Below are 22,903 nucleotides of genomic sequence, written 5' to 3' on the forward strand. Positions count from 1 at the left end.
TATCCAAATCAAGCTACCGAGAATTTCACTTCTATGTTTCACATCTATATTCTTTCTCTGGACATACTCCCCTCGCCTAATCCCAGGAAGTATTAAACAGCAACTTCGACAACAATTTGCATATAGTCCCCTTCATGTGGGGTAGTGTTCTGGAGCAGTTCTCAGGTTGGTGAAAAACAAGACTTGAGGATACGAGAGTGTGCATTGGAATACTGCTGAAGCTTAACCAGTTTGCTATTGTGAATGTCAATTGGAAAGCTTTCCGCTGGTAGGACCAAACTACCATTTGAGTTGGGCAGTTAACGGAGGGCAAGTGGGAATAATCCCTGTCCCAAGTGAATGGTTTTCCCCTCCGAGTTCTGCTGACAAGCCAGGTTGTGCTTTTTCCATCTTGAACAGTGCGTTGGTATACACTGCAGATCTGCCTGACTTGGGAATCAGACTAATGAGACTGCCGCAGAGGAGCAATTTTCTTCTGAAGTTCCATTGCCATGTTTAGTCATTTTGGCAACTCTGCCCCCAAAGAGACCCTGTTTACCTCCCCCTTCCCTTAGAGGAGAGGTGGGTGTATATCGATCAGTTAGAATCAGAAGGTGTCCCAGTGTGTCTGTCCCTGTGCTGTTGTCACAGATGGACCTGATCATTATCTATCCTCTCTGCCTTCACCCTCTGGAATTTCATCCCACAGACCCTCTGCTTCGCCCCTCCCTTGCCTCCAAGAACCATCTCAAGACCCTGCTATTTGTGCCTTCAGTCACCCTCCTACCCCTAACCTCCCCGCCCTCCACCCCTTCTGATCCTAACCACCAGCTGCGGATCCTTGGTTGTCCAGCGCCTTGGGACGTCCTCCTGATGTGAAAGGCGCTACACAAATATAATTTGTTGTTTGCTCTTCTTGTATTTACCCATTGAGCCAGTAGGAGTTTAACCATTCCCTTTTAATTGTGGATTTTGTTAGCTAATTACAGTAATTTTATTAGATAGTGTTAATACGGCTCTGGCTCTGAATAATAATAACCCTTACATTTGGTATAGCACATTTTTCATGGCGGGAGGATGTCCCAAATTGCTTTACAGATGTTCTGTAACGTGCAGTGAATATGTGCTTTGTGGGTGAATGCAGCAGCTGATATGCACACATCAATGACCCATGAACAGCCATGAAGCGATTGGCCAATTTTATTCAGGGGATTTGTTGGCCAACGTCTACCTGGTCAGCCAGGTGGGGCCTCAGTTTTACGTCTTACGAAGAATGGTACCTTCAATAATGAGCATGTCCCCAGCATTGCTTTGTAGTGTCATCTTAGACTACAGTATATGAGATCCTTGGAGCAATTTTTCTTGCTCAGCTGGAGGGAATATACAATCAAAGCCAACCCAAGAAAGAGCAGAAATACATTTTTGACAGGTATCTCAGGGAGGAAGCCACGTAGAAGAGATGAGCTATTTATTACAGGCTGGGAAATAAACTTATGTACCTCAGATCTGTACATGGCTTCCTCCCAGAGCCACCACGGATGGTCTTTCAAGTTTACAATATTTTCTGCTCTTTCTTGGAAATATTAAGAATGGGTTTCTCTCTTAGTCATAATATGAATCAGTAATACATACACTATGAAAAGTACAAATAAGGGAGGAGAGAAAGAAACAGATTAAAGACTGTTTTTCCCTTGACTCAGAAATGGAGGGGGGGTGGGGGGAGCGAAGAGTAAAAAAAGAACCAACCCTTTGAAATGGAAACTAATAGCCCTTGGTTGTTCTCTGACCTCTGTGATCTGCATTCCTTGAATGCAGCTGTGTGTATCAAGTTCTCAGTGTTTGAATAATATTCGTTTTTAAAATGATTAAAAAATTTGCTTACATGACGGTCGCTGTCCTTATAGTAACTTGTGTGAAGTGTTTTGAGGTTATTTTCCAAAGGTTATTTTAAGAGGCATATCAAATGCAATTTATGTGAAATGCATCTCAATTTTGTGAATTGACTTGTCCCTTGAGTACTTCAGTGTTTGTTTGCCTTTATTTTATTTGGTGAGTTCATTGCATTTGTTCACTTGCCCATAGATCATCATTATCTCTGTGATGATTGAAATATTTGAAGTGGTATCTTTGTATCTAAGATACTTTGTTTGACCCCCGTTCTCTGCTTTTGGCCTGCTCCCATATGCAGCAACTATCTGGTTGGGAATAATTCACCTCATACTTTCGTGCTTCAGTTGTGGGCCATGATGTTGTGGAAACTACAGGCCAGTCAGCCTAATGTCAGTTGTGGCGAAACTTCTAGAGACTATAATCTGGGACAAAATTATTTTTTACTTAAAAAAATATTGGTTAATAAAGGACAGTCGACATGGATTTGTTAAAGGCAAATCGTGTTTAACAAACCTGATAAGAGTTTTTGATGAAGTAATGGAGAGGGTGGATGTAAGTAGTGAAGTTGATGTAGTTTATATGGATTTTCAAAGGGGTCGGTATTGGGACCACTGATCTATATAAATGACCTGGACTGGAGTATAATTTCCAAGTTTGCAGATGATACTAAGCTTGGAAAAGTCGTAAACAGTGAGGAGGACAGTAGCAGACTGCAAGAGGACATAGACAGACTGGTAAAATGGGCAGACAGGTGGCAGATGAAGTTTAATGTGGAGAAATCCGATGTGATGCATTTTGCGAGGAAGAATGAGGAGAGGCAACATAAGCTGATGGTACAATCTTAAAAGGAGTGAAGGAACAGAGAGACCTGGGGGTTCATATAAGTAAATCTTTGAAGGTGGCAGGACAGGCAGATAAAGCTGTTAAAAAGCATATGGGATACAAGGCTTTATAAATAGGGGCATAGAATACAAAAGTCAGGAGATCACGATGAACCTTTCTAAAACACTGGTTTGGCCTCAGCTCGAGTACGGTGTTCAGTTCTGGGCCCCACACTTTAGGAAGGATGTCAAGGCATTGGAGAAGGTGCAAAGGAGATTTACCAGGATGGTACGAGGAATAAAGGACTTCAGTTATCAGGAGAGGCTAGAGAAGCTGGGATTATTCTCCTTGGAGCAGAGAAGGTTAAGAGGCGACTTAATACAAGTTTTCAAAATTATGACGGGATTCAATAGGGTGAACAAGGAGAAACTATTTCCACTGGCGGGTGGGTTGGTAACCCGAGGACACCGATTTAAAATGGTTGTTTAAAAAAAACAGAAGGGAGGTGAGGAGAAATGTTTTCACACAGCGAGTTGTTCAGATCTGGAATGCATTGCCTGAAAGGGTGGTGGAAGCCAATTCGATAACAACTTTTAAAGAGAAGTAGATAATTATTTGACACGTTTTCAGGGTTATGGGGTGAGAGCGGGGGAGTGGGATTGATTTGGACAGATTTCAAAGAGCCGGCACAGACACGATGGGCTGAGTAGCCTCTTTCTGTGCTGTATGATTCTATGATGTTGATAATATGTTCAAATATGTTCAAATATAATTCAAATTGGCCGATGAGAGTAAATGTGAGCAATGTATTAAAGTTATTTAAAACAATTAAATAATAAAACAATTATTGATAAATAAAAACAATAAAAATTGCAGAAGGAAATAAACCCAATATGCTATGAGGACCATTTCGCCCATAAAATGCAGTCAATCCACTTTACAGTATACCCTGTGAAGCATCTTGAGATGTCCCAAAGGTGTGATAATGCGCTATATCAAATCAAGTATTATTAAATTTGTTGTGCTTCTAAAAGCTACCTCCTGAAGTTTGTTGATTTATTTTAACAATCCTCAATTTCACTGTCTTCAAGTAAACAATTCTAAACACTGAGTTCTGTGAAGGTTGGAGGAGATGACCAAGTCTATTCACCATGTGTATAACGCTGGAATAATGCTGAAAACCCAGAACTGAACTCTTTCTTGGAGGTAGCATTGAAGGTACACAATCCCAGGTACACAATCTGCAGAAGAAAATTGCAGCTCCTTAATTTTCATTGGAAATAATTTATGACTGTAGCAATTAACAAGTTACTTATTTACATTCAAGGAAGATTTTATTGTGCGTTGCACATTTACTTCAGGAGATCGTGTGGATGTCAGCAGGTTACTTAACTTGGATTGGATTGTGAGATTAGACTAAATGAATATAAAATGAACAGCCTAAACAAGATAACAGTAGCGGGTGGAATCAACTTGGGAAAAGCAGAGTATTATCTGGTTATCATTTAAGGGTGAAATATGAAATTAAATTTCTAAAACCGCTGGGTCTGTGTAAATGTCGTCTTTAAGGTTAGTCATTGTGGATTGGATCCTTTTGTTGAGTTATGCTGTGGCTGGGTAGGAGCTGTGCAGAATCTTTCATCGGAAAATTGACTAGTTCATGTGGTTTAGTTTTAATGATTGTCCACTGGTTATTTCAGGATGGAGAATTGGTTAAGCAATTAAGGAGCAATACACAATTCACTCATTTCTCCCTGGTTCTTGGGTTTAGATCTGAATGTTTGATAAATGGTTTCAGCGAGATATGCTTAAAGTAGAAACCACTTGTCTTCTTGCTTTTGTTAAAAAAAACTTTGCATTTTGGTATAGCTCCTTATCATGTCGGAAAGACTTCTCAAAGCACTTCAACAGTGAAGCGCGAATTAATAGCACTGTCACCTGTGGGTCAAATGGTTCAGGCTGGCAATGAAGCAGGAAGAGTGCTGCATTGTCATTAGTGCAAATGGTCGCTAAACTTAACAGCAATTTCCAATGAGGGCAGTGGTGGACTAGTTCCCCGAAAGGGCTTGGAATTGCCATGTAAAATGGGAACGCTAATTGGTGGGGGGGCAAACGGCATGAAACATTCATGCGTTTAAAAACTTTCTCAGCCTTAAATGGAACTTCTGAACTAGACTGCGTGAAATGGTAAGCATCGGGGAACATTCACTGGGTCCATTTCCTCTGTCCGCCCTTGCAATGAGGTACTTTGAGCTGGTTTGTATTTGAGCACGATACTAAATGTAGGTCTCATTTTTGCAGTTCTCTCGGTGACCTGACCAGAGCACAACACAACACAAATATAACGTCTGGGGGTCTGAATTTTACTGACATGGCAATACATCATCTTGTTTGCCAATCAATTCTTCAATGTCCTATTCTGAAGTAGGGCACACATTACTGCTAATTTGGCCTCTCCATTGCTGAAGGCAAGGTGACAGTAACATTTGGATTTATAGTTACGTGCCCTGCAAATGCACTCTAATATTTGAATCTTGTTGACAACAACGTCATATTGAATAAAAGGGCTGTTGATGTGTTTTTATTTGGTCATGCTGACAGTTTGTTGCTTAGTAACAGCTGCAATTACTGGTGAAGAATATGGCCGTGTTAGGAAGGCGTGGCTCGGTCAATTGAACACGAACCAACTGACCTCATTAAACAGTGTTTGACTATCTCTGTGACATAAATAGGTGACGTGTCATGGTCAGCAAAGGAGCTTAGTCAGACACACAGCTAAGATTTTATCACATTGAACCTGATGGCCAAAGTTCAAACTTACTTTGCCAATCACTCTGTAAGTCGCTAACCTTTTTACAGGGTACACTTCCATGTCACTAGCTAAAGAAGATGTTTGTGTCCATTAAAACTCACAAGTCTGATCTGTATAGATCTGTATATCTGTACAGCTGCCCAAGTCCTGGTGAATTTCCTATTTAATCCATTTAAATGTATCTGTACCAGTCGTATTAACAACCGTGCAACTCGTACCACACTTCCAAATACTGAACTTATCACATTGCACACTCCACCTCACTGAGCCAGTCTGGATCCTTTCTACCCCACATCTGTGCCATGACCTGCTCTGCCTTCCCCCACCTCAGCGACATTGCCCGACTCCGCCAATGTCTCACACCGCAGGCCCCCGAAACCCTCATACACCCATTCATTATATCCAGACTCGACTATGCAAACTCCTTGCTTGTCGGCCTCTCCAACTACTCCCTCCACAGACTGCAGATCATCCAGAACTCTGCAGCCCATGTCTTCTCCCGCACCAGGCTCCATGATCCTTTCACCCCTATCCTCGCCTGACTCCACTGGCTTCCCATCACACAGAGTATACAGCTCAAGATCCTGGTCCTCAGCTTCAAAGCGTGTTGCTCCCCCCTACCTCTGCGATCTCCTAATCCCATACCATCCAGCCGCGCTGTCCGCTCCGCTGGCTCTGGCCTGCTTCACGTCCCCCGCCTTGCCCCCCCACCATTGGCGGGTGGCCTTCTGCCATTCTGCCCCCACCCTCTGGAACTCCATCAGCATTCCCTCCGCCTCGCCCGTTCCCTTTACTCTTTCAAGACCCATCTCAAGGCCCTCCTCTTCGATCATGCCTTTGGCCATCCCCCCATTCCCCCCTGCCCTCCTCCCCTTCTGACCCCAACTACCAGCTCGGGTCCAAAACCCCTGAATGTCCAGCGCCCTGGGACATCTTGTCAATGTGAAGAGCGCTATACAAGCGTAATTTGTTGTTGTTTGTTGGTTTATAAATGCATATTGTTGTTGTTGCTGTTCGTAACAAGACCAACAACTGTCTGTGAAGATGGACGCGTGTTCTCAATGATGAGTCATCAAAAACACTCAGATTTACAATGATTCACGATGAAGTGAATGCACTTACAATCCTGCCTATTGAGCATGATTTAAAATGTAAACTAAGTTTGGATCATGCAGTTTACTTGTTTGCAACTATGAAGTCATGCAAGAAACTATTTTGAAGAGGCATTGTTGCATATTTTGAGCACATGGTTCAAAGGGCTTCCAATTGTGATCTGGCTTAGGGTCCTCATATCTCATAATCTTGCCCTGTGTGTATGTATCTCGTCTTTGCTCTCTTTCCCCCCAGCCCCCCCAAAACAATTCTGTCCCAATCTGAATCATGACCATCTGTTAACTCAAAAGCAGTGTTGGGTTCAAGAAATGAACTGATCTTTTTTTAAAAGAACACATCCATGTGTTAAAGTGGTATAAATTAATATTTGATGCCTGACTTGAAAGACTGCATCCTTTTGAAGTTCAGTGATGGTATGACACATTGTGCCGAATGTACATTTCCAGTTCACTTTGGACAGCGTTTAAGTGACTCAACAGATCATGTAGTAATTTGGCTGGACAGAGCTGCTGAGATGCATTTATAATGCTGCTTGACTGAGTCATAATGTGGGGGTAAAGGATTTCCATTGTAGTATTCAGCCAACTCACTAATTTTAAGCAGTGAACACTAGAAAAGTTCAATTGGTGGTGGTTTCTATCCATGCTGCTTAGCTTGATGAACAGGAGAGGACCATTCAGCCCATCGAGCCTTTTATTAGTTCAGTACATCTTTCTATTTCTAATCCCATTTCCTTGCCCTTTTCCATATGTTAACACTGTTGCTTCTAAGCCAATCCTCCCAAATATAGTACAGCCTTGTTGGGGTGGAGTGGGGAGGTAAGCTGGGGCTCCTTGTGGCCAAGCTCATAATCTTGGAACTGGTTCCTAGGTTACACAAAATGTCGAACCCAAGTCAATCCATGATGACAGTCTCTGTAAATCTGGTTTGTGAGCCAGGTGGGTGAGCAGTACTCAACAGATTGCTGATGACAGACCCGACCAGGAAATCACAATCATTCTGGCTCATTGGTAAGACTTGGAGGGTCAGACTGGTCACTCGGAACAAAGATTTTTCTCACTCAGCTCCTATTAACATTGCAAGCCAAAGTCCTCATGGGGAGGATGGTCCTATCTAGACAAGTAGCAGACTACCTACATCATGACACCAACGATGTCATGATTGAAACCTGATATGGCCAAGTGCCTCCATTTCTTCAGAACCGTGGCTCTGCCTCTATTTCTAAGGAAACTGAGGTGACCGAGAGCTAATGCTTTGCCTCTGCACAGCACAGCCACGATGATGCCCTGCAATGCCACATTTTTAAAACAATTGGGAATTTGAAAGTGAGTAAATTATTTGCAGTCAATTTTGGCTGATTGACATACAAAATTGGCTGACCTCAAAGTGATGGAGTAGGTCATGAGTCCTCCCTGAGCCACCATTGGCTCTGCCACTGTACAACCCACTTATGCTATACAAGTGTAGCACTCAGCGGCTCTTTAAATTGTTCCAAAATTCCTTCAAAGAAAATAATCTCTTGTAGTTGATCCAGTGGATTTTTTTTTTTGGTCAGCCGGATGTCGGACACATGCGGAAACCCATCACCATGCTCAAGAGTCTCCAAGCCAAGCTGAGATTTCCATGCATCCCACCTACACGTTGAAATCCCAGAGATAGATTGTTGGAATGGAATGCGCACTCTTTCCCTGGAGCGACACATCCTGCTCACCTAATTCTGGAAAGTATTAGGCGCAGGTTGGCAAGAGCCAAGGCTTGGTGTCCCCAGAGTGTGCAATGGAGTAACTGCTGGAGTCTAACCAACTAAAACTACATAGCTTGCCATTGATGGTACTGTTCTAATTTCTATTTCCCCCCCAAAGACAAACTAGCATGTTTTTCTGTAATTGTTCGCCCCTATTAACACCAACAATCCCAAAGTTCACTTAGGCTGTACATTTTACAAGGAAATTTTTCCAGCTTGTGTCTATAAGCTGAAATGCTTTTTTGGTTTTGTTGATGACTACAATTGTTAAGCATTGACAGACGCAATATAAAGTGAGAACAGCACACTGGGTCTAATTCAGACATACATGGTTTTGTATTGTAGTGCCAGCCACGTTATGGGTACCACATATGTTATATTTAAAAATCCCAGTTTTTCTTCATTTGTGTGCCATCGTATGTTTTGGCAGTGACTTCTACTAATTGTTTGATAAATTAATATTATCCCAATGCACATTCTGGGGTTCCAAGCACTCTTTCTGGCCTGCGCCGAAACTCTCTGGGGTTAGGTTAAACACGCCACTCTCCATGCCAGAATACCAAGATGCCATTTTCCCCATCAACATTATTAGTGGAGTCCTGCACCCCGGCCTCATACACTGGTGAGCAACTCCAAGTGTAATATTGAATTGAATGCTGTTAAATCGCAGACTTGGCCAAGAAGCTGTAACAAAGGTGGATGATGTCAGCGCACAAGTCAGACCTACAAATGAGCATGCCATAAAGCATTGCAGAAAGTGCAGTTTATACATTAGATTGCAGGATAATAAAGAGAATTGCAGTCACATTTTAGAGTGGTTGTCAGGGTCTCAGTGGGGGTGGGGTTGAACAGGATCCAGCTGTACCTCCGCTCACTTGTCACTTTCAGTTCATACCTGTTAAAAACTAATCTGATAGGCTGGTTTCTTTTCAATCCCACGTGATGTGACGTGGAAGCAGTGCTTTGAAAGGATTGGGGAACAATACTTGAGGAAGCTTTCTTCACTTTTAGCAACATTCAGGCATTGTGCCCAATTTATATCTGGATTCATATTGATATACAATGCCCTGCAACAGTCTTGTGTTTACACTCTACGTGAATCATTCTTTCTCAGTGAGAAAACTGAAAATTTATTATTTGAGCCATTTTACCAGCTAATTAGCTGCTCTGAATATAGGTTTTCTCTCTCTTTCGCTATATAAAAGAATATCAGTATTTAGCCTTGGCTTTATTTAAATGTCTGGCTTCATGTGTTTATACAAGGCTGCCAAGCGAGAACTTCCACATATTTACAAACTTCCTGACTAAGGCCCAGAATGAATGCCCTGTTGGTTGAGCCGGCTGATGTGGGCGGGTATTTTCTCAGGGGCCTGAGCACATTCTCTTCACAAAGTGTTGCTTGCGAGGCTACTGAGAGTCTGATTGTGAAAGGGGTGGGTGGGGAGACCAGATGATCTCACAACAAGAAAAGCTGCGAGCTGTGCACACTGCTCTGTGTATTCTGGGTTTGTGTTTTTAAGTCCTTGAAACAAGCAAATGTAGCTTAAGGTGGTTGCTTTAACTGCATATGAGTTTAAATAGGAAGACAAGCTGAAAGCTTATGGAAATGGCACCATTGTTCAGCTGGGTGGCGAAGGTAAGGAGTTCAGAAATTCATATTTACTCACCTCTCTGCTGCGAAACAGCTCTTTTGTTTTACCTTCTCTGCAGATGCTGAAAATGAAGATCTCTTTTTAAAAACTTTTTAAATGTTCTCTCGTCTTCAATATGATTGATCACTCAGTTTTTATTTTAAATAATTTTTTGTATTGTGAAATGCAGTGTTTTTCTCCATGCAGCATGACATGAATACTATACTATATTTACTAGTATTGAACTGTCCTAAGGGCCATGGCTGGCCTCTGATCAGATTTGTTTGAGTTGGCTTTTAATTGTTCACTGTGGCAAATGTTACAGACCCTAATTTTATATCCAGTTTGGTTGTGAACCAAGATTAAACTAATGTTGATTTGTAATGTGTTTTCTTTCTGTGGTTTGGGTCTGGCTTTGAGGTTGATTATCTAAAAGCAGATGAGGTTCATCTGACATTCCTTTTGAGGCTGGTTTACTTATTTCTGTGTTGATGGTGCTATAGAGCAACAATTTGGTGGGGTTCAGACGTGTGTGTATGGCTGATTGAAATATTAGGCCAGGGTTGTTTCCAGTGAATATTTTTCATTTCATTCTTGACTGAGTGTTTACTTTTCTTTTTCTCCCTCTACCCTTTCCCTCTTCCTTTCAGGCAATCTAACTGATAAACTATCATCCTAGAAGTGGGGGGATAGTGGGGGAGAGAAATGTAAGAAGGATCCCTTTGGGACTGGCTCCATGGGACATGCCTTGCAATGGAATATTAAAATTGAGTTAGTGTCTCGATAGTCTGGTTCCTGAGCCTGGTGTGCATTACGTCAAGGCATTGCTGATGACAGACCAGTTGACCAGACTTGTCAACAAGACTTGAAGGAACAGACTGGTCACTGAGGGCAGGAATTCTTGCGCCCTCTGGGATTGCCCACAAAAATGCCCACAGTAACATCTATATGCTGTGTATCCTATGAAGCACTTTGAGACATTTCAATGATGTGATACGGTGCTATATCAAATGCAAGTATTATCATAATAATTACTATTATGGGGGGAAAAGGGAAATTGGGCTGGTGGGGGTTGTTTAACAGGTTGCTATTAGTTTGCTTCCTATTGGGAGGGAGTTGGAGGTGGTTTGGAAAGCAAGCTGAGGCCTGCCCACACTTTAAAACTTGGCGAGGAAACAGGCTGTGATGTTTCAAAACAAAAAAAAGACAATCTTTTTGTCTTAAACGTTTTTTAACCTTTACATCTCTTCAGTTACAGGTTATGATTTATATTCATTGACCCCCACCCTTGGTTATTGCAAGATGTTTTCAAATTCATCTTAAGGGAATCTTACTGAAGGCTGTATTGTAAACCACAGGTTTTGTTACCGTCAGCCTTTCATTTTATACATTATATATCTATTAGTGGGTAGATATCAGGGTGAGGGCTAGGATCTTCTGCTTGGGCACTCCCATCTCCCAGTATTTCTGAACCTGACACATGTTAAGAAAATTGTACTGTTTTTTTTGTCATGCATGTGAATCAGTATTTAAAGTTGATTTGCAAAATTAATAGGTATTGGCTGGAAACTTTCAAGAATATAACATTGTTGTCTAATTCCTAATAAAGTTGTTCCTGCAAATTTTCATGTATTATCTCTATCTGGCTATGCTAGAGCTTGCTTTCAACACTGATTTTTCTTTATTTGGAAAGCAGCAGAATGGCTAGCTTTGCTTTTTGGTGTGTGCTGTAAATTTGCTTTAAAAAGCCTTGCAAAAGTAGACAGTTATAAATTGCCAAGTATAGTTCAACATAGCAAAATGAGACTGTACACCCTGGATATAATAATAATCATCCTTGCATTTGATACAGCACCTTATCACGTCTTTAAGACATCTTAAAGCGCTTCACAGAATATACTGTAAAGTGAATTGATTATATTTTGTGGGTGGAAAATGGCAGTAGATTCTTAATTGGAAGGCATTAGATGGACAATTAAACAGATTATCAAATATTCTAGACTGAATTGGATAGTCGTTTGGTGAAGAAAGGACGGTCGGAGAGACAAGTCATGGCAAATTCATGTGGGTATGTACAGCACTATGCAGGTGGGGGATATTGGATACAGTTTCTGGTCCTCGATAGCTTATGTATTCTAAATATTTTTTTAACACCAGTAATCATTTCATTTAATTGGTTGACGAGTGAAGCTGTATATATAAATGTAAATTAGGAATGTATGGTAATTTCTTTCCCCTCTCTGAATTCACTGACTGATGCTGGAGCATGTCTCCGCAGGCACTGTCTACCCTTCTCCAATAACTTACCCAAGTGACCATTCTTCATTTGTGATCCTTGATATTAAAGTGCGGGAAGCCATCCCGTCAAGTCCATTTCTGTCCTCCCCTAAGAGCTCCTCTCATACTTTGCAATGTATCCCCTTTCCCCCAAACTCAGGGGTGCTGAAAGTAACTGTAGAACCCCTACAGCTGCCTTAGCAACAACAACAATTTGCACTATATAGCGTCCTCCACGCCGTTCAGCATCTCAGAGCGCTTAACAGTGGCAAAGCCTTGCACCGAGCCGAGGGGAGGGGAGAGTTGGCCGTAAGCACGGTCAAACAGAAAAGTTTTCAGGCGGGACTTGAAAGAGGGGAGAGAGGGGGCAAGGCGTAGGGATTGTGGGAGAGTGTTCCAGAGTTTTGTGGTGCAGTGGCTGAAAGCATGACCTCCGATGGTGGGGCGGAGGGTGTGAGGGATGAGCAGGAGGCTGGTGCCAGTTGAGCGGAGGTGGTGGATGGGGGAGTGAAGAGGTCGGAGAAGTAGGGAGGTGCCACAAGTGAATGGAATTGAACACGAGTAAGGATCGATCACTTGGGAGAGACAAGAGGTCAAACCACCTTTTTGAATTTATTAACTTTTTTATTGTACTTATTACAGTTCTGGACCATGAATGTGTCTTTTTGTCCTTCAGCCCATCCCTCAATGTAATATTGATGCCTTCTGTTAAAGTCAATGTGCTCTTTAAGATGGTGAGCAGTAGCGGGGAAGGTGATAAATGTTTCAGGTTGTCACTGAAAAATGTTCAGTGTGCTTGGTGAAGTGAAGGAGAAGGAATTCTTGTATTGATGTGCTACTCGTGTTATGACTTTGGCTCAAGTGCTAACAAAAATGTACTGTTTGGGATGGCTATTTGTGAGGCTGAGGAAGTGTACGCAAGACTAAGTTTAACATTTATATAGAAAAGCTGGCTTAGCTGGACTCCTCCCAAACCAGATGTAAGGGATCAAATTTTAGGTCTCGGAAAATTCCAGATGCTTCGGCATGTAATGGTACATAAAATTACAAGTAACCTATTTGATATACATTTCAGCTACTGTGTACATGTGGATGATTTGAACCATATGTTGCTCCACCCTAGAGAAGAGATTTTACCTGAATAGTCTTGTTTTGAAAATGGCTCAGAGCATGAGTGAGTGGAAGGTCTATTGGAAAAGAAAAGGGAGTGTGTGGGTTGGACAGATTTAGTTCAAACTGAGTGGCTATACGCTCCTATAAAAACATTGACTTCCTCGAATTCTAATTACATTTAAGCTTAAATCATGCCAACATTATTTATTCTACAGTTTAAAGCTCAATGGTTTATTTGACCAATATGCTCAATTGCCTACTATATGTATTGGTGCTACACTTGAGCAATGTTAGTTTTATGCTTGAGTATTCTAGGGTGATAGTGGTGATATAGTTGCTGGATGTCGGGTAATACAGTATTGTATGCCGGTTTCAATGCTCTACCTTATAATAATGAGCCTTGCATTTGATACGTCACTGATGTAAGATAACTAGAGTTGAGGACATCTGAAAACTGATGACTACCATACTTCAAGAGGAAGTTTCAAAACATTTCCTAATAACCACAGTGTTCTTTGTGTCAGGCAGTGCCTTCTGTTTCCAATGCTATTTTGTTTTGAAGCAACATTTGCATCCAGTCCTGCTTGTGGCAGTGACTGATGTCCTAATCCAAGATAATTTTTTTTAAATCAACATTTTGCAAGGAAGTGTTTTGCAGAAAATTTTACATAGTTACATCGCAGAAATAAACCATTAAAGCCCATCAAATCTCCTTTGGTGGGCGTTTTTCCTCTACATGAGCCATCTTGTCTGTCCCCAGTCTCTTGCTCGCTTCCCATACCCTTCAATATATTTTTGAGCAAAAATTCCCTTTTAAAAATAATACATGATTTTGCCTCAATAATGAAAGGACATTCAGAAGCAATTTGTAATCTTGACATTTCATCCATATTCTTTCTCATTCAGTTGAAACAATAATGAGGGATTACAGTTTAAAAACAAAAGTGTTACTTATAAAACCAAGCAGAACTACAACTGAATCGTGAAGCTGCTTTACCACAGATTCCAATCATTGAATTATTTCCGTGCCTAATTCAAAGTAAGGGTTGTTTTTTGAAGAAGTAATGGGTTTTGTTTTCACTGGACTCTTCCTTGCTGCTTGTTCGGTTTCTGGTGATCAGTAAACCCAAAGAAAAACATTGAGTTTAGTGTTGTGAGTGAGCCCTGCACACAGATATTTGCGGAGGGGGGGAAGGAGGGAGCAATTCACAAGCAGACACTTAGGACTAAGCACAGAAGAATTGCCTTTTTTGGATTCATTTTCCCTGTTTGCTCTGTACTTGCCTATACAAACGAGGTAGGGGGAGAAAAAAGTGCAAATATGGCCAAGTGGTCCGTCTGCACTAGAATCTACTATCTTTATCTTGGATTCTTCAGTAGGTGGAAAGGGGAAGGTTTTAGATGGGGGGAAGGGTTTACAAGTGCATAGTTTTGAGATGCATTTCACAACTTTTACTCAATGTAAATTCCTGAATGTTTGAGTAATGGACTGAGCCTGCTAATAATACTACTACTGTACCCATAATAATCCTTGTATTTGGAATAGCGCATTTCACATTGGAGGACATCTGAAAGCACATGACAGAATATACTGTAAAATGTAGTGACTTGAGTGTTTTGTGGGTGAACACGGCAGCCTATTTGTATGCAGCAATTTCCTACGAAGTCATGGAATGAATGATAAGTTTTATTTTGGAGGGGAATTGTTGGCCAGGGCACCGGGAGAAACTCCCTTCTCTTTTAAAATAGTGCCTTGGGATGTTTAACAATCATCAGCAGACAGTACCTTGGATTAAATGTCTCATCCAAAGGATAACAACTCTGACAATCCAACATACTCCCAGCACTATTTTGGAATATCATCTTTGACGACATGAATTCCAAGACTCAATATGGAGCTTGAACCAACAACCTTCTGACTCCAGAGACAAGAATGCTACCAACTGCGCCAGACTGTTAACCTCATGGTAGCAACATAAATACAACAACAAGATTCCATTTATAGAGCGCCTTTCATGTCAGGAGGACGTCCCAAGGCGCTGGACAGTTGGGTCAGGACCCAAGCAGGGGGGAAATGGTCAGGGTGAGGGAAGGGAGGGAGCGAGGAGGGGGTAGAGAGTCGAGAGGGGAGCTGAAGGCACGGTCAAAGAGAAAGGTCTTGAGACCGGCCTTGAAGGAGGAAAGGGAGGAAGCAAGGTGAAGGCACTGGGGGATGGAGTTCCAGAGCCTCAGGGCTGAAGGCCCGGCCACCGATGGCAGGGCAGTTTGGGCGGGGGATGTGGAGCAGACCGGAGCCAGAGGAATGGAGGGTACGGGCAGGTAGGTAGGGGGATAGTAGGTCGGAGAGGTAGGAGGAAGCAAGGCCGTGAATAGCCTTGTAGGTGAGGATAAGGATCTTGAATTCAAGGTGAGGATGAGGATCTTGAATTCGAGGTGAGGATGAGGATCTTGAATTCAATTAGCTGGTTTAGGTATTATAGGGAGCTATTTGTGATTGTTGTATGGTTCAAAAACAGTCAAAGTATTGGATCTATAGTGAAATGTTGAGTGCAAAATTGGAAATGCAGATCTCAAAAGAACGAGTGAAGCAATAAAAAATGTAAGAAATGAGACCCTTGGTTCGATTCACTTCCCTGTGCCTTTGTGGTCTCTGCCTTTGGGTATTATGCTTGTATGTGCTTTGCCCATGTATAGACACTCTGAGTTCTACCGTCCCTGTGTGTAGAGTTGGGGTTCTATGCTCTTCTCAAAGCCTGTATCTGTGACAGGTCTAATTCTGGCCTGTGCTGTGCCCCAATCTGTAGTGTTTAGTGTTACTGCAGACTGTAAGTAAGGTTTGTTTCACACTTGAGTTTGAGGGATAGTTAATCCAAAGCTGTCCATTTCACTAGATATTGTGCTAAATCCCAAGGTCCTTGCTCTACTGCAACACAACCTGGGAAAAGCCAGCAGGTGCAGTGGTGTGACAGAGAGAAATGCAGTAAAGCAGATTCCTTCATGATGTGACAATAAGTTTAAGTATTTTCTAATCTTCAAAGCCTATTGCCTGCCTAAGAATTTGCCTCAAAATATTCAAATTGCATTCTTACAGGATCTAAATTGAATTACAGGCCTGCGCTGTGATGGGGCAGTAGATAATAATAATAATAATCCTTGAATTTGTTCACCTTATCACAATTTTGAGTCTCAAAGAGCTTCACAGTATATACTGTAAAGTGAATTGACTGTATATTTTGTGGGCGAAACACGGCAGCCAATTGTGCACAGCAGTGTCCCACAAACAGTCGTGGATTGAGCGACCAATTTTTGTTTTTAAGAAATTATTATCCCGGAAAAGTGATCCGCCAATCAACGAACACCTGGGTCCCTACTTACTTCCAGGTAAACAGAGGCGTGCGGAGTAAAGAAACTTGCCCAACATTTTGCCCTGCTGGGAATCAAACCCATGTCTCTCACTTGTGAGGAGAGTGCTCTAACCATTGAACTACTGCACTCCACAGATCTCAATACAATAGATTCAGTATTGCGGTATTGAACCAAACCAATCAGGAAGAATTACACCCTTCCTCTCCTTCCTCGTTCATCCAGAGATTACATTCCTTTTTGCTTTGCTGATACTACTTTTATGCTTCAACTGCTCCATGATACCATAATTGTTGTGGTAACATAGGGGTAAAATTGTAACATTTCATAATAGTTTCAATGTGAGCTCATCAAATCTGAACTGAAATGTTACAAAATACATTCATTGTAACTGAAATAAGTATAAGCCATCAGCCCATTGAGCATTTTCCACAATTTTCTTTGATAAAAGCCAAACTTGTAAAACCATATTACTCCTTTTCCTCCATATTTCTTAATACTCAGTGGCTAGCTCAGCGGTTAGAGCACTTGCCTCGCAAGCGAGAGATCTGGGTTTGATTCCCAGCAAAACAAAATGTTGGGCAAGTTTCGTTACTCCATACACCTCTGTTTACCCGGCATTAAGTAGGAATCCGGTTGTTAGTCGATCGGCGGATCACTTTTCCTGGGATCATAATTCCTTAAAAATATCTAATCCCTCCTGCTGTAGCTCTCTTCCCGTTGCTCTCTATGCTGCTCAGGCAGGAAGAGAGCTGGAGTGATTCAGTTGTGAAAACTGACATGTGACGTACCCAGAAAAGGCAGGACTTTTGACAGTTGCTTACAAAGGTCGGCGAGCTGATGAGCAATGAGAAGAGAGCAGGACTGTTCCAGGAGTTACGAGGCAGCGCGGAGAGCGACTAGTGGGCCTGGGTGCTAATTGGGTGGACCCAGCAGCCAGTGTATATATTACCAGGCTCTTGGACTGTAAGGGCAGTATAGCCAAGGACAGTCCTGTATTTTATTATGCCCCACTTATACCTCAGCTGAGATTGACTATCTGCAGACCCAGCAGGGATGGTTAAGCACCTAAAATTGCACTGGAGGAAGTTCTCTACACTAGTTTTAAATAACCTTTATTCTGAGCACTGCAACTACTGGCTCTTGCAATGCACAACGACTGATGTCAGCAGCAGGACAAAATGTTTGAGAATTTAAAACCACTTTGAAACTATAAAGGGAGTGCTGCAATGAAACCAACGTAACTGATAGATTACTGACTAAGGCTTGATCTGAAAATTGCATCTCCCTAAGTATTGTATTTATAATTCCCCAAATTATTAGTTGGGTGACTATCACTAAGAGTTACCACACTAACTCAGTGCGGTGTTTACACCTGTGTTTATTGTTGCCTGTTGATAGAAATCGGAATGCATCTAACAGACATCGAGTGGAAGAAATCTGACCTTCACAATATTTTATAACTGTTGAATTGTTCCAATGTAACTACAGTGTTCTGTCCAGCTCACTGGTGTGTCCAAACAGCTCCTCTGTGGCACCTACTAAATATGTTCTCTCTCAAACTCCAGACCACAGGAATATGCTTCTTCTCAAAAACTGCTGCGTAAACGTCAGGTACTTTACAGTTGGAACTTATAAATCGTAGCTAATGATGCATTTTAGCCATTTAAATTTTTAAATCATGTAATCTTTTAACATTCTTTCACTTTTTACAGGCTTCAGATCAATCATTTGAACTCGCTGTAAAGAAAATGTTAACTATTTTCTGTGATTCCATTAATACATATTTTTGAAATTGAGGTGAGTGGCTAGAAAATGCTCAGATTTTTGCACACAAGAGATCTGAAGAAACAAATTGATTTAATAATAGCAACTCAGTTACCAAAAGGAAAGGTTGGGTGCAACTCAGTATCTCAGTATTTGGGAGTTGAAATCTATGACATTTTCTTGCAGATTCAAAGTGCTAATTATCCTTGAATCCATTAAGAAATAGACCATCTCTCACCTCTTGGTATTAGCAAAAGCCTCCATTAGCTTTGAAGATTGTTTTATTTATTAGTTTAATAATATTGTCATTCAATCTATGATTGTGGGACACTGCTATGCACAATTGGCTGCTACGTTTCACCCACAAAATATACAGTCAATTCACTTTACAGTATATACTGTGAAGCGCTTTGGGACGTCTCAACAACGTGATAAGGCACTATATCAAATACAAGTATCATTATTATATCACATTCAATATATCAAACTCAGTATATTCCCATCCTTCTGGAGTTTCTTTCCAAACCTTTTGCTTTACCATGAACACTCTGAAGGTCCAGTGAATTGATTAGCAACTCCCATTTTAAATCAGCATCCCCATAAACAGCACCAGTGGAAAGATCCTGCTGATCACATCCATAGCGCTCTTCAACCACCTACCCAATTGGCTGCCGCGTTTCACCTACAAGATACAGTCAATCCACTTTACAGTATAGTCTGTGAAGCGCTTCGAGACGTCTCAATGACGTGATAAGACGCTGTATCAAATCAAGGATTATTATTATTATTACCTTATCTGTTGCATCAGTGTGGCTTTTTCATAAGCCTCGTTAAGAATTCCAGTTGCTGTCAAAACTGCTCGTTTGTGCTGTGTAACTGGTATTTTTGTGGTACAGCCTCATTGAATCATTTGCCCACAATAGTCACTATGCTTTACCATAAATCCTTTGAGAGACTTCAAAATGTTTCAATGATGTGATAAAGCACTATATCAAATGCAAGGATTATTCTATCTAGTTTTTGTCCAGAGCAGATTTTCCAAGGTTATATTCAAATCTCCAATGAAGTGACTGTGACCTCATCTCAATCCTGTTTTCATGTATTTTATTTTCACTCCTGTTAAGGAAAATTTATTTATTAGATTTTGAGCTTGTCCAACGGTAAGTCACTGCCAAGAGAGAAATTGTGCACCCAGATGTTCCCATCTATAATGTGGCATTATATATGCTACAATTGGTCTTTGACTTCTGCACTCCTAGACTAAGTAGAGAATAAAACCATTTTATTTCCAGATTGATATCCCATCACCCCTGCTGAAAGTTGTGTAAAATGGCCAGAATCTCTGGAATTGGATCCTGGTATGTGTCGGTATTGTCAGAACATTGGGGGAAGGATCACGCTTAATGTCTCGAACACTGTCTGCTTTTTTTGCAATTAATACCACACTAGAGAACAAGTCGATTATCCTTTTGAAATTTGCTACATGTATGAGGATGATACTCAAATCTATCTCTCTGCCTCCACCCTCGACTCCAGTTCCACTGCTGTCCCAGTCGGGGAGCGGCAGCAGGACAGCGCGGGGAGGAGCCTGGGCCTACTGACCCAGGTACTTAAACTCGACGCCGGAGCGAGTGCAGCCAGTCGGGGAGCGGCAGCAGGACAGCGCGGGGAGGAGCCTGGGCCTACTGACCCAGGTACTTAAACTCGACGCCGGAGCGAGTGCAGCCAGTCGGGGAGCGGCAGCAGGACAGCGCGGGGAGGAGCCTGGGCCTACTGACCCAGGTACTTAAACTCGACGCCGGAGCGAGTGCAGCCAGTCGGGGAGCGGCAGCAGGACAGCGCGGGGAGGAGCCTGGGCCTACTGACCCAGGTACTTAAACTCGACGCCGGAGCGAGTGCAGCCAGTCGGGGAGCGGCAGCAGGACAGCGCGGGGAGGAGCCTGGGCCTACTGACCCAGGTACTTAAACTCGACGCCGGAGCGAGTGCAGCCAGTCGGGGAGCGGCAGCAGGACAGCGCGGGGAGGAGCCTGGGCCTACTGACCCAGGTACTTAAACTCGACGCCGGAGCGAGTGCAGCCAGTCGGGGAGCGGCAGCAGGACAGCGCGGGGAGGAGCCTGGGCCTACTGACCCAGGTACTTAAACTCGACGCCGGAGCGAGTGCAGCCAGTCGGGGAGCGGCAGCAGGACAGCGCGGGGAGGAGCCTGGGCCTACTGACCCAGGTACTTAAACTCGACGCCGGAGCGAGTGCAGCCAGTCGGGGAGCGGCAGCAGGACAGCGCGGGGAGGAGCCTGGGCCTACTGACCCAGGTACTTAAACTCGACGCCGGAGCGAGTGCAGCCAGTCGGGGAGCGGCAGCAGGACAGCGCGGGGAGGAGCCTGGGCCTACTGACCCAGGTACTTAAACTCGACGCCGGAGCGAGTGCAGCCAGTCGGGGAGCGGCAGCAGGACAGCGCGGGGAGGAGCCTGGGCCTACTGACCCAGGTACTTAAACTCGACGCCGGAGCGAGTGCAGCCAGTCGGGGAGCGGCAGCAGGACAGCGCGGGGAGGAGCCTGGGCCTACTGACCCAGGTACTTAAACTCGACGCCGGAGCGAGTGCAGCCAGTCGGGGAGCGGCAGCAGGACAGCGCGGGGAGGAGCCTGGGCCTACTGACCCAGGTACTTAAACTCGACGCCGGAGCGAGTGCAGCTAGGGGCAGTGGAGGGAGGTGTGGGGGCGGAGCGGGGGAACTGCGACGTCATAGATTAGTTTTCAGGTGAGTGCGCGCGCACACAAAAAAAAAAAAAAAAAAAAAAAAAAAAAAAAAACCCTCTGCGCCCCCCCCCCCCCCAGGGCTCACATCAGAGCCCACTATGGTCCTGTTGGGTTCGATGCCCCAATCTGCGGGATAATGCCATCCACCTGACCGCTCGCTCCCGGTCCCCGCGTGCGCACTATGGCTGCCGCTTTGACCCGAGCCCCCTCACCCCCTCCCTCCCTCCCCCCTCCTCTCTCCCCCCAAACCCTCCCCCCTCTGCATCTCTCCCGCTCTCTCCTCCTCTCTCTCCGTCCCTCTCGTCTTCTATCCCCACTTGACCCTCCCACAACCTCCCTCTGTTCCAGTCTGGGAATCCTCCGCCGGGCTCACCGTGGCACTCGGCGTTGGCTGTCCAGCAGCAGCCACACCGACTGCCCCATTCCCCACCACTCTCGCCAGCCACCCCGGACACAGACCCGGGGAGTCAACCTCTCCTCCCTCATCCCCATCTCCCCCACCCCTGCCTCACAACCTGGACCCCCCTCCCCTCCCACACACCCTTCTGTCAACCGCTCCCTCCACATCGGACTGCAAAATGTCCGCTCCCTCTGCAACAAGGCCCTGGTCATCAACGATCTCATCCTTGATGAGAACGTTGATATCATGGCCTTGACAGAAACGTGGCTCACCCCAGGCGACACCTTCCCCCTCACGGAGGCCACGCCACCCGGCTACACCTCCCACCACATCCCCCGCCCCAACCGCCGTGGCGGTGGTGTTGCCCTTATCTCAAGGACACCACTTGCCCTATCCCCCTACTCCACTGGCTCTTTCCCCTCCTTCGAGCACCTCACCCTCTCCCACCCCTCATTCCTCTCCCTTAAAATCCTCCTCCTCTACCGGCCCCCTAAAACCTCTCCCACCTTCATCTCTGACATTTCAACACTCCTCACATCTCTTTGCCTCTGCTCCGATCGCCTCATCATCCTGGGCGACTTTAACCTACACTTCACCCCCTCCTGCTCCATCTCCACAGACTTCTCTTCCCTGCTCTCCTCACTCAACCTTTCCCTACACATAAACTCCCCCACTCACAGTCACGGCCACCCACTCGATTTGGTGATCACCCGGGGCCTCAGTGTCTCGGATGTCACTATTACCGACAAGGCCATCTCCGACCACTACTTCATCTCCTTCACCACCTCCACCCCCCTCCCCACCTCCACCAGACCCACCACCATCTTCTACCGCCCTTGGAAGAAGTTACCCCCACAATCCCTAACCGATGCCTTGGAGTCCTCTGAACTCCTCTCCCTCTGGCCTTCAACCCTCACCGACCCCTCTTCTCCTCTCTCCCTCCTCCACAATATCCTCTCCTCCACACTCGATACTCTTGCCCCCATCACTTCCCGCACTGTCTCCTACTCCCGCTCCTCCCCCTGGTACACCACCCACCTCCGCTCACTGAAATGCCAGGTGCGGGCTGCTGAGCGCACCTTTGTCAAATCCGGCTTAACGGTCCACCGACAAATCTGGCTGGACCTCCTCAAAATTTACCGCTCCACTCTAGCCTCGGCCAAGTCGTCCTTCTACTCCAGGATAATCCTGGAGGCGAAGAACAACCCCAGGCTACTGTTTTCCACCACATCC

The 22,903-nt window shown here is 44.1% G+C and overlaps 1 protein-coding gene across 1 annotated transcript in view; it reads left to right on the forward strand.

Annotated features, from left to right (window-relative positions):
• Window positions 1-9,731: 9,731 nt before the first annotated feature.
• Window positions 9,732-22,903, forward strand: part of tbc1d1 (TBC1 (tre-2/USP6, BUB2, cdc16) domain family, member 1) — a 96,412-nt gene continuing 83,240 nt past the window's right edge. Inside the window, exon 1 of the mRNA XM_007889098.2 lies at window positions 9,732-9,996. Within this exon, the coding sequence (XP_007887289.1) occupies window positions 9,961-9,996 (36 nt within the window). The 5' untranslated portion in view covers window positions 9,732-9,960. The remainder of the gene's footprint in view (window positions 9,997-22,903) is intronic.

Source organism: Callorhinchus milii, unplaced genomic scaffold (genome assembly GCF_018977255.1).
Source record: "Callorhinchus milii isolate IMCB2004 unplaced genomic scaffold, IMCB_Cmil_1.0 Scaffold1, whole genome shotgun sequence".
Classification (NCBI taxonomy): Eukaryota; Metazoa; Chordata; class Chondrichthyes; order Chimaeriformes; family Callorhinchidae; genus Callorhinchus; species Callorhinchus milii.